Source organism: Sorex fumeus, unplaced genomic scaffold, assembly GCF_029834395.1.
Source record: "Sorex fumeus unplaced genomic scaffold, SorFum_2.1 ptg000083l, whole genome shotgun sequence".
Lineage (NCBI taxonomy): Eukaryota > Metazoa > Chordata > Mammalia > Eulipotyphla > Soricidae > Sorex > Sorex fumeus.
In genome coordinates this window covers 12,578,237-12,595,404 of record NW_026606140.1, presented here as the reverse complement: position 1 = coordinate 12,595,404, position 17,168 = coordinate 12,578,237, and the positions used below count along the sequence as shown (strand labels likewise).

The 17,168-nt window shown below is 55.5% G+C and overlaps 1 protein-coding gene across 1 annotated transcript in view; it reads right to left on the bottom strand.

Moving 5' to 3' along the window:
- KSR2 (kinase suppressor of ras 2) overlaps positions 1-17,168 on the bottom strand; it is a 334,988-nt gene that overhangs the window by 76,117 nt on the left and 241,703 nt on the right. The window contains exon 6 of the mRNA XM_056131018.1: positions 2,610-2,679. Within this exon, the coding sequence (XP_055986993.1) occupies positions 2,610-2,679 (70 nt within the window). The remainder of the gene's footprint in view (positions 1-2,609; positions 2,680-17,168) is intronic.

Genomic DNA, 17,168 nt, shown 5'->3' with positions numbered 1-17,168 from the left:
CAGAGGTCCCGGGAAGGAGGCACTGAAGCTTTCCGGAGCAGAGACCATTTTTGTTCTTGACTTTCCAGTCTCTCCAGCGAGCGCCAGTCTCATCTCCACTGACTCCGAGGGCCATCGGGAGAACAGGCAGTGACCGCAGACGGTGGGGCCCCAGGGACGGGAGGAGAGGGTGCATGCTCTGGGGGCCGCCCGGCCTGGGCTGTGCCGTCGTACCAAGGCCAGGCAGAGGGAGACACAGCGGAAAGCCCGGATGGCAGCAAGGAGCGGGATTCCGTGCTGGCTCTCCTGTGGTCGGAGTGGGGGGGGCGAGGGGCGGCGCCCTCCCAGCTCTGCGGTGGGGGTGGGTCCGCCCATGGGCACCCCTTCAGTGGGGCCAGTCCACTGGACAGGATCCTGCAGCTCTGGGGAGTGGGCAGTAGGCTTCAGCCCTTGGCACAGGGCGGACACTACAGGCCGCTTGAGTGTCCGATGTGCATCCCCAGCTCTCCGGCACCGGCTCCCTCTGCCTGGGCCCTGGCCGTGGTGGTTCCCAAGTGGTCCTCGGGGCCTCTGGGGGCCACTCCCAGGAATACTTGGCCACCTAGAAGGCTGGTTCGGTGCTAGGGCAAGGCCAAGGACGCCGTATGGCTTGGGCGACTGTGGTGTCGGGGCCCATCAGGACCAGACCTGGTGGGGGTCAGGGCCTCCGTGCTGTACCAGACAACACCCAGGAGGCCACTGAGCTGGGAGGGAAGCCCTGTCCTCCGTCGCCCACCTCAGGGTGGCCTTCATTTCACTTCCTCCCCAAGGCCAGGACGAGTCTCTCCTTCTGGGGCCCAGGGGGGAGACTGAGACTCCCTGCTCTGCCTGCCAATGTCTGCATAACCCCCAGACCCCGCCAGGTGTAACAGTAGGTGGGAGAGACTGGGGGCAGGGCCACCTCGCGGAGGGGGACAGCCGGAAGGAAGACCAACTCCCACAGAGCTGAACCGGAGGGTGAGACTGACCTCGGGGCGTGGCCATCCCAGGGGTGGGGTCGAGCCACCTGCTCAGGGGCAAATCTGGGCAAGGATGTCACCAGTCCACTGAGGCAGAGCCAGGGCTACTCTTAAAAACAAAATGGGGGGGGGGGGCGGTCACACCTGGCCATGCTCAGTGCTTACTCCTGGCTCTGTGCTCAGGGATCACTCCTGGTGGGGTCATGTGGAATGCCGGGGTGTGAACCTGGGTCGCGGGTATAAAAGGCAACCGCCTGCCTGCTGTTCTATCGCTCCAGTCCCGAGGCAGGACCATCCTTAAGGACCGGCCCCCCGGAGGGCAGGAGCCGGGAGCCTGGATGAGCCGAGGGGTGCTGGGAGGCGGGGGTTGGGGACAAGCACAGAGACCCCTCCCTCTGCAGATCCGCCCTTGGTGCGTCTCGCTGTGGGACCCCGGCTGAGTCTAGCACATCTCTCACTGCCTACGCGTCTCCCTCTCATTTGGGCCTTAACAAATGACCTGTCACCATCCTTCTCTCAAAAGCTGTTTGACGAGGTGCCATTCCTGCAGGTTGCTCCTTCGCACACTGCCCGCCCTAGGTGCTGCGCCTGTTACAGCCCCACTACCCTGGTACCGGGGGGTAGGGGGCTGGGAACCATCCCAGCCTCAGAGAACCCCCCACCCTACCCCCCGAGGGCAAGACCCTCTATTTGGGGGCTACAGCATCCCCGCCAGAGCTCTCCGATCCAGGAACACGGGAGTGAGTGAGCAGGTGCCCTGGGGGGGTCCCCAAAGCCTCCCTTCTGAGCGTGGAGAGAATGCAGAGGGCTGAGGGGGGATTGCCTGGAGACCCTTACTCAGGCCTGGGTTTCTCCTGTCAATGGGCACGGGCACACTTGCTCTGTGGAGACCCTGTGTCTGGGAGGACTGTCCGAGGAGGTGGAACGGGGACAGTCGCCTTTGGGGGGCCAAAGTGTTCTGAGGGATATCCTGCAGATACCAGAACCTCTCTCCTGCCCTGGGCACCTGTTCCTTTGAGGAGGGGGGACCCTAGCCCCTTTCTGCACCCCCCGGACTGGAGCTCAGGGTCCAGCTCAGCCTGCCATATTGACTTTTGGACGCGGTGGAGGGGTGCAAACTTGGGGTGGGAAGAGTTTGTCGTACTAATCTGACCTCTGTCAGCAGGCCTCACCTACAGAGCCTCAGGGGATGTGGGGGCACTCCCAGGGATGCTCAATGCTCAGAGCTTGGCCTGGTGGTGCTCAAGGCCAGAGGTGCCTGGGTGCCAAGTGGTGCCGGGGACCAATCAGATCCAGGGCACCGCATCAGCTGGCATGGGCTCTCCCACTCGAACCGAATCCCGCCTGGTGCATGACCAGGGTGACGTTTCCCCCTAGCAGTGACTCTGTGCCATGTGAAGCCCTGGCACTTTTCTTGCATTGTCCCACCCATGTGGGAACACGATTCCCAGAGAGGGCAAGTTGCTTCCTGCAGGTGGCAGAGATTTGTGGGCTGGAACTCAAGCCCGCCTGGCTGCCAAGTCCCGGCTTGCAGGCATTCCGGCTAATCTGACAGGGACCAGGGTCCCACCGAGGGGACAGCTCAGGCCTCACCGTGGCATGGAGGGTCCATGTTGGGGTGGGGGGGCCTACCTGTGCTTGATGGAGTTGCCGAGGTCTCTGCGGGGGATCTGCGGGGACCAGCGAGGCACAGACAGGGTATCTGCAGGGAGAAGACGGGCGTCTGTTAGCTGGGGACAGGGGTGGCTGGGCAGAGAGGGAGGCTCAGGACCTCGGGCGGGATGGCCAAGCCTCAACTTGAGGCTAAGCCACGCAGACCCTGCTCCAGCCTGGCACCTTTTTTTTTTTTTTTTAATTCCAACGAAACTAAGAAATGGCAAACTGGATGATCAGAAAATATACCAGTAAGAGTCCATTTATGATTAGTCGATGATTTTGACCTACGTAAATATGAGAAATTAAAACCATTTAATACAGTACGATAAAATGCCTCTGCTCATTTACATATTACATCTTTGACATGGGAATCTAAAATGTAGTATATTATTATTATTTTTTTTGCTTTTTGGGTCATACCCAGCGATGCTCAGGGGTTCCTCCTGGTTCTGCACTCAGGAATTACCCCTGGCAGTGCTCGGGGGACCATACGGGATGCTGGGAATCAAACCTGGGTCAGTCGCGTGCAAAGCAAACGCCCTACCTGCTGTGCTATCGCTCCAGCCCCATTAAATTTTATTTTATACTTGGATCTCGTCATGGTAATAATCATGTCTCACCTGTCATGAATAAAAGTGTTTTTGGTCTGTTTTTCTGGGTCACACCTGTGGGTGCTTGGGGCTTATGCCTGGCTCTGTGCTCAGGAATTTCTCCTGGCAGTGCTCAGGGATGCTGGGGGATAAAACCAGGGTTGATCACGTGCAAGGCAAATGCCCTGCACACTGTATTATCGGTCCGTCCCCTAATAAAGCTTTTAAAGCACTTCTGTGTTAATATATTTTGGAGTTTACATGGAATGGGTAAGGCCAATACATGCAAATCCCCCCCCTACACACACACACACACACACACACACACACACACACACGCACACTTTATATGAACACGGTGGTTTACAAAGTTGTTCACGGTGATTTGACACAGACATTCAATATTCCATCCCAATCCCACCACCATGGCACCGTCTCTTCACCACTGTCTCCAGTTTTCAGCCTGGGCAGCTTAACCCCAGCTTAACTCCTGGGCAGGGCATCTGGGGTGTCCTGGAAGGGGGCAGCCGAGGGCAGGATTGCGTGGTGCCCCTCTTCCATTTACAGAGACTTCCACGTGTGTCAGGTACGTGCAAAGTGACTTGTAGGCCTTGGCCGAGGAGTGAACAGTCAGCATCCCCACCTCATGGACAGAGAAACTGAGGCCCGGAGAGAGGTCAGAGACCAGCATGCCACACAGCTGCCATGAATCCAGGCTTGAGGGCCTTACACATGCCCACATGCCGGATTCTACGAGGAGAGAAGCCAGAGAGCCAGCACTGGGCCTGCCACTCTCCTTGGTTCTGTCATCCCACCCCCATGGACATCAGAAAATTATTTTTTTACATTTTTAAGTTGACTTTTGGGTTTTACATTTATTTTACTTTTAATTAATTAATTTGTTTTGATTGACTTATTTGGGGGGGGTGGAGGTTGTCAGATCTGGCAGCTCTCAAGGACTATTTCTGGCTATTTCTGTGCTCAGGGCACACAACTGGCAGATGCTCAAAGGACCATATGTGGTGCTGGGGATTTGAACTAGGGTAAGCCATGTGCAAGGGACAAGCACCTCAAACCCTATCTCTCCAGCCCCAGATATATTTGTTTAAAAAAATCAAGCTCCACATGAAAAAAAAATTCGCCTTGTGAATAACAGAGTAACTGTTTAAAGTGTATCCAATCAATGACCATCAAAATCTGGGTGAACTGTACCTCATGGTGTTTCACTAATAAAAATTAAAAAAAAAACACCTGGGTGAGTTCGAAGAAATGGATAGATTAGTGGTACAGGAAGTGATAGATGGATTTAGAAGTGGGGAGAGGGGTAGATTTATGGATAGGTGGGTGGGTGGGTAGATGGATGGATGAATGGATGGATGGATGGATGATGAGTGGGTGGATGGATGGGTGGATGGATGGATGAGTGGGTGGATGGATGGGTGGATGGATGGGTGGATGGATGGATGGGTGGATGGATGGATGGGTGAATGGATGGATGGGTGGATGGATGGATGGGTGGATGGATGGATGGGTGGGTGGGTAGATGGATAGATGAATGGATGGGTGGGTGGATAGATGTGTAGATGGGTGAGTGGATGGATGGGTGGGTGGGTGGATGGATGGATGGATGGATGGATGGATGGATGAGTAGATGGACAGACAGATGGATGGGTGGGTGGGTAGGTGGTTGGACGGATGAGTGGATGGATGGATGGGTAGATGGATGGATGGAAGAATGGGCGGGTAGGCATGTGTCTGGTAGAGAGATGAATGGAAGACCAGATGGATGGTGGGCTGGAGGGATGGATGGAAGGATGGATGACTAGCTGGGTGAGGAGATGCGGGGCATGAGGAACAGTCCGTAAATCAGATTTCAGCCTTGCCCAGTTCCCGCCTGCTTTGTCCTCACACCTTCGGCTGCATCCCTGTGGCCTGCACCCTTCTTCTGCCCATGGCTGAGTTCTAACAAGCCTCCCGCAGCCCTGGATCACCAGCCCCCTCCACCCCTTGGAGCGTGCCCCCCCCCCCCCGCTCCCTCGCAGGTCTCACAAGCCCTGGGGAGCTGTGAACCGCAGCAGGCCGGCTGCCTGCAACATCCCCCGGGCTCAGGACAGAGCAGCAGCGAGTGGCTGAGCCCTCAGCCGCCAGCTCTCAGTTCTCCTGCCAGATGGCCAGAGCGGCCGAGCACGCCTCACTTCCCAGAGCCATTGTTCTGCCGGGGCGCGCACCTCCTGGCCGGGCAGATGGGCCTGTCTCCACTGCTGGGACGGTTACTCGCAGCCCCTTCGCCCCACACTTCTGCCTAATGGCTCTGTTGCGGCCACCTGAAAGCTGTTTGTAGGAACCCCAGGACTGCCCTTGCCAAGCTGGCACCCTTTTTTGGGAGCATTGATCACTTCCCTGGCCCCCATGGGCAGAGAGAACCCTTGGGGGGAAGCGAGGAGGCCCCATCGCCCAGAAGAGTGGCTGGTGGAGTTTCCGCTAGTGCATTAAAGACAGGAGGTCATCGGGCCCATGTCCTTGGCTTCCATTTTCTTTTCTATTTTTTTTTTTTTTTGCTTTTTGGGTCACACCTGGAGATGCTCAGGTGTTCCTCCTGGCTTTGCACTCAGGAATCACTACTGATGGTGCTTGGGGGACCCTATGGGATGCTATGAATAGAACCCGGGTTGGCCGCGTGCAAGGCAAACGTCCTACCCGCTGTGCTATGGCTCCAGTTCCTTGGTTTTCATTTTCTAAGAGCCAAAAGAGAACATGAGCAGGGGGGACAGACCACGACCCGGCTGGAGACCCGTCTGGAGAGACCTTCCTTCAGCAGACGGGGTGGGAGGCGGGAGCGCAGAAGAGTCCGTCAGTGATGTGGAGAAGAGGGGAGGAGAGGGAGTCCCCCAACCTTCCAAGTGGGTTCATGTTGGGGTTGGGGTTCTTTTGGAGCTTCACTTGGAAACCCTAAATGCTAGGCTTGCAGCCGCAGGCACGGCCGGCAAGGAGCAGGTGAATAGTGGGAACGTGTCCAGAGACTCCGGTGAGAACAAACAGGCTTCGGAGGGCGTCGCTGTGGGCTGGGGAGTGGCCGGGGCAGGAGCAGAGAGATGCTGCATTGGTGGCCGCAGCCTCAACACTAAGGGGCTGTCTCTGGGCTTCACATTGCTCCTGTGCTGCTTGGTTTAGTTCTGTTTAATCACATAGATGAGAGGCGTGTTCCATGGAAAAGAAGAAGAAGAAAAGAAGAGGAAGGGGAGAGGGAGGGAGAAAGAGAGGGGGAAAGGGAGAGAGGGAGAGAGAGAGGGGGAAAGAGAAGGAGGGGGAGAGGGAGAGAGAGAGAGAGAGAGGGAGAGAAAGATAGAAATAGATAGGAGAAGGAGGGAGAGAGAGGGAGAGAGGGAAAGAGGAAGAGAGGGAGGGGGAGAGAGAGAGGGAGAGAGAGATCGCAGATCACAGAAGTCTGATTTGGGGACAGCTGCAAGCCCCTGGCGTTGCTCTCCTCCGGGATGGGGGCAGGGGTGAGGCGCTGTGCCTGAGTGGAAGGCCTGGTGCCTACGGCCCCTCCTCTGGGGCGAACCGTCTGAGTGCTGTGGGCTTCACCCCCTGCTGTGGCTGCTGGAAGGGGTGAGGCTTGGCAGGGATGAGCATGAGACGGGTCTGCGCCATCCGCCCTGGGCGCAGAGCAGGGGGCTGCCCGCACACAGGGCCACGGTCACTCCCGCAAGGCCAGGGGCCTCACCTGCTCTCTGCATGACCACCCGGCACAGAGCAGGGACAGTGTACTCAGGACACAGTCAAGGGCATCAGACTGGAAATACCCAACTCCCCACTCCAGAGGCGTCAGTCACTGTGTCACAGTTGATGCCCAGAAGTGAGCTCTCTCGCCAGTGCTCCCGTTGACCAAGGGAGCTAGCTCAGAGAGGCACAGTGACCTGCTAAAGGTCACACAGCCAGACACACCAGCAGAACCCCCAGGAGTATATACACTGTCCCAAAGTCCTCCGGCAGTGCCCATGCCCGTGTTCTCGCCAGTCCCGGGCACAGAGGGGGACAGTTTCTGGCTGTCATTGAGCTGGTGTCATGCCACAGAGAGAAACCCAAGAGGGAGCACTCGAGGATCAGCACCCTTCCACCCACAGGCCTGCCCAGGATCCTCCATCCAAGGAAGGATCAGCCCCAAGTGCTGGCAGTGCCGAGGCTGAGGATCTCTGAGCTGGAGAGCCTTCACTTTTGTTTTTTTTTTTGGTTTTTTTTTTTTTTTTGCTTTTTGGCTCACACCCGGCGATGCTCAGAGGTTCCTCCTGGCTCTGCACTCAGGAATTACCCCTGGTGGTGCTCAGGGGACCCTATGGGATGCTGGGAATCGAACCCGCATGCAAGGTGAACGCCCTCCCCGCTGTGCTATTGCTCCAGGCCCAGGTCTTCACTTCTTGAGCTGCCTGCAACCCCCAGTTGAATCACAGCTGAAGCTTAAGCTGGCCGGGACCAAACCCTCCTTTATTATAAGCATATCTCACCGTTAGATTCCTCTCCTACTTACTCTGTTATTCTCAATTACAGCAACTTCTCAAACCAAAAAAAGATGTAATTAAGTTGGGTACTTTGGACTCACTTCCCAGAAAGGGGCTGAGAGGTGAAACGTATCCACGACCATAGCTCCACTCCCTCCCCAGTGCTCGGCAATAATAACCTAACTCGCTGTCTGTGGGTGTGAGACCTGCACTCTGAGAACCTCTCTTTCATTTCTTTGTTTGGATTTCATTAAACTTGCCAAGGCAGGTCTTAAAGCAAAAGAAAACTGTTTAAAGGGAAGGAATGGGGTGGTGGTGGGGGGTGGGGGGGTGGTAATCTATGAAAAATCCAGGCCTTATCATAACAGAGAAGGCAAACAACATTTACAGCAATTAAACGGATACAGAAACTTCTGCTTAACAATCAAAGCGCCTATTAAGATGTCTCCATCGCAGAACAAAAGCTTCTATCCTGCTCTAATTTTCTGATAACAACTCAGGCAGACACGGAGGCAGAGTTCTGCAGAGGCCTGGTGCCTTCCGTCCCGGAGGAGAGTAACAGGCGTCTCATCCTGAGATTCTTGCGTTGCCGGAGAGGGAAAGGGAAAGGGGGGAGGGGAGGGGAGAGGGGAGGAGGGGGAGAAGGCTGTTTCCTGCCTTCTGCAGCACCCCCCGCCCCGTCTGCCCTCCCCACGCGGAAGAGCTAAGCCCGGAGACCCCCTCTGAACACCACCATGGGCTCCAAGAAAACAATTCTCACCCAAACAGCTTTTCAAAAGCGAATCTATCTCTGGCCTAGGGATGGAGAAGTCCAATTCCCCAAGGACGGGACCACAAGGGAAAGGGAAAAAAAACCATGGAAGGAGGTGATGGGGAAGCTGACAGCAGTGACAATGACAGAGACAGAGATGGTGGCACAGAGCCCTGCCTGTGTGCGGGCCGGGCTTCGGTCCCCGGCATGGTCCACGAAGAACAAACATACAAAAACAACCAGGCGGGGGGCTGGAGGGATAGCATAGCACATAGTTTGCCTTGCACATGGCTGACCCGCGTTCGATTCCCAGCATTCCATAGGGTCCCCTAAGCACCTCCAGGAGTAATTCCTGAGTGCAGAACCAGGAGTAACCCCTGTGCATTGCCGGGTATGACCCCCCAAATCACTGTATCACTGTATCACTGTCCTCCCATTGTTCATTGAGTTGCTTGAGGGGGCCAGTAACGTCTCCATCCTGAGACTTGTTACTGTGTCTGGCATATTGAATACATCACAGGTAGCTTGCCAGGCTTTGCCGTGCGGGTGAGATACTCTCAGTAGTTTGCCGGGCTCTCTGAGAGGGGCAGAGGAATAGAACCAGGCTCAGCTGGGCCGGCTGCACACAAGGCAAACACCCTAGTGCTGTGCTATTGCTCCAACCCACGCCCCCCCAAAAGCAAAACAAAACAAAACAACAAACCAGGTGGAGGAAAAGAAGTACTGGTGGTAAGAAAAACTCATGCTGGACTTGCAATACCTGGCACTGCTGCTGAAATAAGTCTCAGGGTGCCATCGGCTCATTGAGACCAAACGCTATCGGCGATGACACCCTAGCATCAGCTCAACCCCTGCTATCAGCCCCTGCTTCACCCACCAGGAAGTCAAGGAGGCATGCCACCCTCTCGGGCGCACAGCCAAGTCACACTGGGATGGGGATCACACTGCAGTACCACTTCACAGATAGGAACACAGAGGCTGAGACTGGAACTGACTGTCTACAGCATATTGGCAGGGTGACTGGGCTGAGCTGGCTGGGAAACGCGAAGGAAGCAAGCGTGGGTAGGAGCCCGTCCTAGGCCCTCCACCCTGGGCACCGTGGGCACCACTCTGGCTCCATCCCGGCCACGACACATATCCCAAGTGGGGAGACGACACTCAGAGCCAGGTCCCTGCTTAACCAGACAATCCCTTGTGTTTGTCCCCCTGGTTTGCAGAGGACCACACACTTGGTCCCCCGAGCACATGAGCCTTTGCCAGACTCCAAGGCTGACCCCCATTTCCGAGAAAACGACGCCTATTTCCACCACTTGGCCTTAAATGGCCATCCTAAATGTTTCTGTGAAAAGGATTATTTGTTGTTTTTTGGATCTCCCAAGTGACACTAGCGGGCCCAGCAGTTCTTGACCCACAGGGCTGAATACGTGGTGCTTCTCAGACCCCTGTGATGCCAGGGACCACCGAAGTCACCCCAGTAGTTCTTAGAGACCTCCAGGGTTGTGTCTGGTGATGTTCGCCTAGAGGACCACGTGGTGCCAGGCCTGGGCACAAGGTCAGCTGCATGAAGGCCAGCGCCTTAACGCCATCCTACTGCTCAAATCATGGGCTCCTAGTGGGATCAGAAGGAGGTGAAGAAACTCAACGGCAGCTCCACTCGCGACAGCCGCTGGCGGGAGAGGAGCTCTCCTCGCCTTCAATGTTTCCATGGAGACGGGGAACAGGACCTCTGTGAAGGAAGCAGCTGAGGATGACTGAGCCCGTACCACAAGGCTGGGCTCTGCTTACGTGCCATGCACACCCCGATCTGGTCTGGGGCCAGGGCACCCCAAGCCCCAAGCTGAGCCTCAGAGACCCAGTGAAAGCTGCAGACACGCACCGGACGCGCAGAAACCATCAAACTTGGACCATGAAACTTTTCCTTGGGGGCCCCGGGTCAGTCGCCAGCTCGATTCTTAATGATTTCTCTAAGCCCTTGACCAGGACTGCTCCGGCGATTACTCGGGGAACAAGGCCAAATGCACTGGCTTTAAGATCCAATTTAAATAGATTGGATCTAAAAGGGTTTTTAATTAACGTGCTAACACTGAAGGTGACAGCTGACGAGGCTTCAAGGCCAAGTCACACGAGGCTTCAAGGCCAAATGTCTATGGACATAATTGTCTCCAATTATGGCTCTAGGACCTCACTTCCCAAGATCGAAACTCACTATTCAGGGACCCCCCATCCGTGGGGAGTGGGTGGACGAGGGTCAACCTGACTGCCGCATGCTGGCCAGGTCCCCAGAGTGCCTGGCAGGAGTGCAAGGGGTCAGGGGCGAGAAGGTGCCGTCTGCTCACTTGATGGAAAAGGCTCCCCAGGAGGAAACTGGCAGACAGCTTCCTTGGCTGAGGTGATGCAGTGCCCCGGCTAGAAGTGATAAAAACAGAGGTACCCTGGGGCTGGAGTGATAGTACAGCAGGGAGGGTGCTTGCTTTACATGTGGCTGACATGGGTTCGATCCCTGGCATCCCAAAGGGTTCCCCGAGCACCACTAGGAGTGATTCCTGAGTGCAGAGCCAGGAGGAACCCCTGAGCATTGCTGGGTATGACCCAAAAAGGAAAAAAAAATAAAGACAAATAAACAAAAAACACAGAAGTAACTGTTCCTACCCCATGCCTGTAAATCCACATGCCCGTGGGGGCTCCAGCCGGCAACAAGGCCCAGGGGACCCTCCTGTGGGCCCAGAAGCTCTCTCTTCTGAGTGGGCCACACCTCTAGGCCCCCAGTCTGCCCTGTGGGATTCATAGGGAGCAGAACCAGGTCTATGGACGTCATTGGGTCTGTGGGCGTCATGTGGGCCTAACTGTTCCCCATAATTCTCTCTGGGAGCACCACCTGGCAGAGGAGGGTTTTCAGGGTTTTCTCCCTGGGAGGAATGTCAGCAGGGCGCAGAGCTAAGAGGATCTAACTGGAGCGGTCTCAGCCGAGAGCCCAACCTAGCCTCATTATTGTCCCTGTCACCGTCAGCAGCACTCTGCAGGGCGGGGGTGGGGAAACACAGCCAAATCCGGCCCTCACGGTGGGCTGGCCCAGACACAGTCGTCACCCACATACCCACACCCTCCACAGGCAGCAGCGAGGTTAGGAGAGGGACAGGGAGCCCTAAAGAACAGCCGCCTGAAGCTCTATTTACAATAGCCAGAATCTGGAAAAAATCCAAGTGCCCGAGAACAGATGACTGGTTTAAGAAACTTTGGCATACCGACACAATGGATTACTATGCAGCTCTTAGAAAAGATGAAACCATGAAATTTGCATACAAGTGGATCAACATGGAGAGTATCATGCTAAGTGAAATGAGTCAGAGAGGGCAGGATAGACACAGAATGACTGCACTCATTTGTGGAATATAAAGTAACATCATAGGAGAATAACACCTAAGGATAGTAGAGATAAAGGCCAGGAGGGTGGTCCCACGGCTTGGAAGCTGATATCGTGTGCTGGGGGGAAAGGCAGGTGGGAGGGAGAAGGGACCATTAAGTACATAATGCTTGGGGGGCTCGCTCAGGATGGGAGATGCGTGCTGAAAGTAGGCTATGGGCCAAACATGATGGCTCCTTAGTGCCCATATTGCAAACCATAACACCCCAAAAGAGAGAGAATATGCCTGCCACAGAGGCAGGGGGTGGGAAGGGGTGGGATGGTGGGAGGGACACTGGAAACGTTGGGGGTGGAGAATGGGCAGTGGTGGAGGGGTGGGCACTCAAGTATTGTTTGGCTGAAACATAGCACTGTGGCACTGTTCTCCCATTGTTCATTGATTTGCTCGAGCGGGTCCAGTAATGACTCCATTGTGAGACTTGTTGTTACTGTGTTTGGCATATTGAATACGTCATGGGGAGATTGCCAGGCTTTGCCGTGTGGGCGAGATACTCTAGGTAGCTTGCTGGACTCTCAGAGAGGGGCAGAGGAATCGAACTCGGGTCAGCCAGGTTGGCACGTGCAAGGCAAACGCCCTGCCGCTGTGCTATCGCTCCATAATCACAAAAATTTATAAGTCTGTAACTGTATCTCATGATGATTCATCAAAATAAAAAAAAATAAATAAAAATAAAGAACAGCTGCCTGGGCTCTCTAGAAAAGACATGGGCCCATGCACTGATTTGGAGCCCCCAAACTCATTTCCGTGACTCACCAGCAGGGAGAGTGACTCTCTGCCTCCCTCAGTCTCCCTCCTGTTTTACTGAGACAGGATGAACAGCACTGCCTTAGGCACGCCCGTGACAGTGACTTGAGATCCTGGTGACCGGGAGGACTATTTTCCCCTTCAAGTCCCACTTAGGCTGTGGGCAGGGTGGGGTTCCTGAGACAAATAAGCCATGTTCCCCTCACACGACCTGAGCGCCCCCGGGGGTGGGGGGGAATGTGCTGTCCAGCCCCATTTCCAGACGACCTTCCCCATAGGAAGTCCTGCCAGCGTTCTAGGCCCTTCGCAACTCAGGCCAAGTCTGTGTTCCTTTGGGCCCTGGTGGCTTGGTGATCCCTGAATCTTGGTGACACCCCCGACTCTGGAGGGCAGAGGGAGAGAAAAGTCAGCTCCCCCCACCAACCATGGCTCAGAACTGCCATGCCCCAGCAGTCAGTGATGAAAGCAAGAAGGCAGAGACATGGGCAGGTCACCCCGGGGCACTGGTCAGGGCTGAGGCAAGTGGGGACAGCCTACCTGGCGCCCAGGGGCACCGAGCAGCCCCGAGGGTAAGCAGGGGCCGGGGCGGGTGGGGGCGGGGGCAAATGTGGAGACCACCCCTCCTGGGTCTAGTCTGGCAAAAAGTAGATGAATAAATTTCTTTTTCAACACAGTTACACTGCAGGCACCTTCAGGATTTCATGAGAAGACACAAACTTATTTCCTCCAGCTCTTCCTTCCACACTCTCCTCTATCTTCCACCTCGTGTCCGGTGGGTGAGAGCTGAGCTGCGGGTCCCCGATGGCCCGGTACCCCCAAATCCAATGTATGGATAGTGGCACTCAGACGGATCCCTGACGCCCCACTGCCACCCCACTTCACCCCACGCCCCCGTGATTTTATCTCAGCCCCACCGATGGCCTCGATTCAATTTCACCGCCGGTAAAGGCAGAGGAGATGGCGAAGGCATTTAATTACATTTCATAATGTGCTCGCGGCGGCATTTATTAAAGAGTATCAGGGAGTTTTAACCTTGTAACCAAACAATTGAGACCCGGGTACCACATGCGTAATTATCTTCCCTGTGGGGGTGATGGATGGGGACATGGAGAGGCAGCGGGCTGGGCCTGGGCCGGCAGGGAAGTCGCTGCCGGGCTCGCACTGGGCACTGAAGGCACAACCTTCTTCATCACAGAAGGCACAACCGCTCCGGGCCTCGAAGGGCGTGAGGCATTATGACAGATTCCAAAAGACGAGGTGGGTGAAGGAACCCATCCTTCTTCCTTCCCCCTGCCATAGATCCCTGCCCCAACCCTCCGGAATTTCCCCATGGTGGTGGAATGTGGCAGTTTTCGAAGGAAGAGGGTGGGTGATCTGTTTTTCTGTGTGTGTGTGTGTGTGTGTGTGTGTGTGTGTGTGTGTGTGTTGCTTTTTGGGTCACGCCTGGCGATGCACAGGAGTTTCTTCTGACTCTGCACTCAGGAATTACTCCTGGTGGTGCTCAGGGATGCCGGGGATCGAACCTGGGTCAGCCATGTACAAGGCAAACACCCTCCCACTGTGCCATCGCTCCAGCCCCAAGGGGGGGGGGTGATCTGGAAGGTGAAGGAATGCAAACAGGGAGAGGGGCTGACCCTCATCAGGCCCAACGCCCACCGTGGTTTTCCAAGGATGCCCTTAGGAGATCAGTCCTCAGGCAAGAAAGAATGAGCGTCCTGGGAGTGCGGCGTGGGCTGGGTCCTCTCAGTAGGGTCCCAAATCCTGATCCCTGGAGCACAGTCAGAGGGGCAGATCCGTCCCTGCACTCCCTGGCTGGGAAAGGAAAGGCGCCAGGTTGGAAGGAGGCGAGGGCCAGGCTGTGCTCAAGGGGTCCCCTGTGGGCCCTTGATCTTCCCTGTCAGGGGGGATTCACATGTGAGTCGACTGCTTGGCGCATCCCGGCCTGGTAGATGCTATTCTCTCTCCATCCAGAACAATGGTCTGTCTCCCCGACTACCTTTCTTAGCTTGAGTCAGACCAGCTCTTTCCAGTTCAGGCACAGCAACTCAAGGAAGTCCTCTAGGAATGCAGAAAGGAAGCTTCCAATCCCACCCACCCCCAGAAAGAAAAAAGCCCTCCCCTCCTGGAGCATCCAGGCCATCTCCCTGGTGATGCGGAAAGTCTCTCCGTCCCCCTGCTCTGCCATGACCAGGAGCTCCCAGAGCATGGGGCTGCCAGGTCTCCAGAATTAACAGCTGGTTTTGAGCAGGGAGGGACTTTTGAGCTGGAGGTGATTGTTTTTTTTTTCCTTGTCGGCAACAATAAGCCAGAAGCCTAACCCTCAAAACGAGGCCTCAATTTCCCCCTGTGCTACAGGGTCTGGGCCCCTCAGGGGTCACAGGAAGCTGAAGTGTACCCTGTCCTCCCACACCTCTGGTTCCAACACGCTCTAAGGCTGGACCCCCCTCCCTTGGCTGATGGCTCCAGAGTCACACCCTGGGGTCCTAAGTCCCTCCCACTTGCTTCCTGTTCAGGGTTCCTCGTTCCACAGCCACTGGGTGCCCCCCACCCCAAACAGTTCCAATGTTCCATGTCCTTGTGACGCTTTCTTCTGCTGAGTGCCACACGCTGAGTTCCTCTCAGGAGTGAACCAGCCACTAATGTCATCCTCATATTCCATCTATCCAACAGTGCTGGTAGCTGGACCCTATTTGCAGATGGAGAAACTGAGGCTTTGATGAGGCACTGAGCACTGAGAACAGAGCAACTAGCGTACGAGGGTTTGGAGCTGGAAAGACAGGGATGGTGGACCAAGTTCTGTCCTTGACTGGGAAATCACAAAACATTTGGATTTCGGCAGAACCTTGAAGAGAGTGGCTTGCATGGCAAGGGGTGCTCCTCAGAACTGCCCTCCTTGATTGGGGTTCAGCACACCACATGGTTCAGGTGGATTGTTCAGGATGCAGTCTGGTTTTTGTCAATAAAGCTTTATTGGCACACGGCTATGCTTTATTGGTCAGCAGCTGGTATTGTGCACTCAACGCAGAGTTGGGTGGCCCTGACAGAGCAGAGGGCTGGAAACCGAAGCAGGTTCCTACCTGACTCCTCAGGAAAAGTTTGCTGTCCACACAGATCTCAGCGTGCTGAGGAATAGCATCTGAAGAATTTTTCAAAGTGTCCAGTTATCACTAAAGTGCAGACAAGTATGGGAGGGCCCTGGCCTCTGTTGCCACTGCGTTCACTGACATTATAGAACACATAGGTTCCACTCCTTCCTGTAGCCTCAGTGACCAGCACAGGGGCCAGAGAAACTTCTACACTAATACAACATGCATGGATGGATGGGTGGATGGATGAGTGGGTGGATGGATGAGTGGGTGGATGTATGGGTGATGGATGGGTGGAGGGATGGATGGATGGAGGGATGGGTGGAGGGATGGGTGGATGGGTAGATGGATAGGTGGATGGGTGGATGGATAGACAGGTAGACAGACAGATGAATGGACAAGTGAAAGGATAGAAGGATGGATGAGCAGATGGATGACAGAATGAATGGATAGATAGATAAATGGGTGATGAATGAGTAGAAGAATGATGGTTAGATATGGATGGATAATGGATGGATGGATACAGAAACAATCCACCCTGCAAAGTAAGAACTAATGACCCCATTTTGCAGATAGGAAAGGTATTCCCAGAGCTCTCCTGTGGAAATATCTTTCTGGAACTTGAACCCGGATCTCCCTAAGGGTCCTCCTCCAATAATCAGAACAGAGGCAAGACCACAAGTGGCATTGGGGAGGGATGGTCTCCTGGGGCCCTCTCTGGGAGAGAAGGCCGGAACACAGGAAGAGGGCGGAGGGAGAGGCTGAGGAATGTGGGCGCCTGTGGGTTCTGCAGTGCTCAGAGGACACAGTCTGTCTCCCCAACCCAGAGGACGGTGCTAATTGAAGAGGCCACTCGCTGCGCCCGGCTCAGGCTTCACTAAGGACCAAACAAGGGCTGACAGACGTAGGCCCACCCTGCAGTCCCCGCCAGTGTCCCTGGGAAGGGAGGAACACAGCCCGCCCGCCCCCCCCCCCCCACGCTCCATCAATTTCCATTGTAAATGGCCTCATGCTGAAATACACCAACAGCAGCTGTGGCGGGTGCGGGCAGGGTGGGCAGCGCGAGGCCTCAGACTGGAACCTGCCAGTTGAACTTGACAGATGGGATCAAGGATGTGTCTGCGGATGGCAGATTCTGCTGTCCAGGCAATCCGGGGGCCCACACCTCCTCTTGGCCTCAAGGCATTGAGGTACCCCGGGATTAATTTATCGGTACAGACTCAAGGCGCAGTGCGCATCCTCTGTCCCGGAGAGACTCGGGCTGCCTGCTCTCAGGAAGACCTCGGTACAGCCGAGTGACTGAAAAGCATCTCCCTGAGGCTTGAGCTGTGCACAGGCAGCTTGGGGCTGGCACCTGGAGGAGCTGTGTGATAAATAGGCTTTCCATGCCCAGGGCGTAGGCCAGAAGGGGTGGGGGGAATCTCGAGGTCGACTCCTGTCATCATT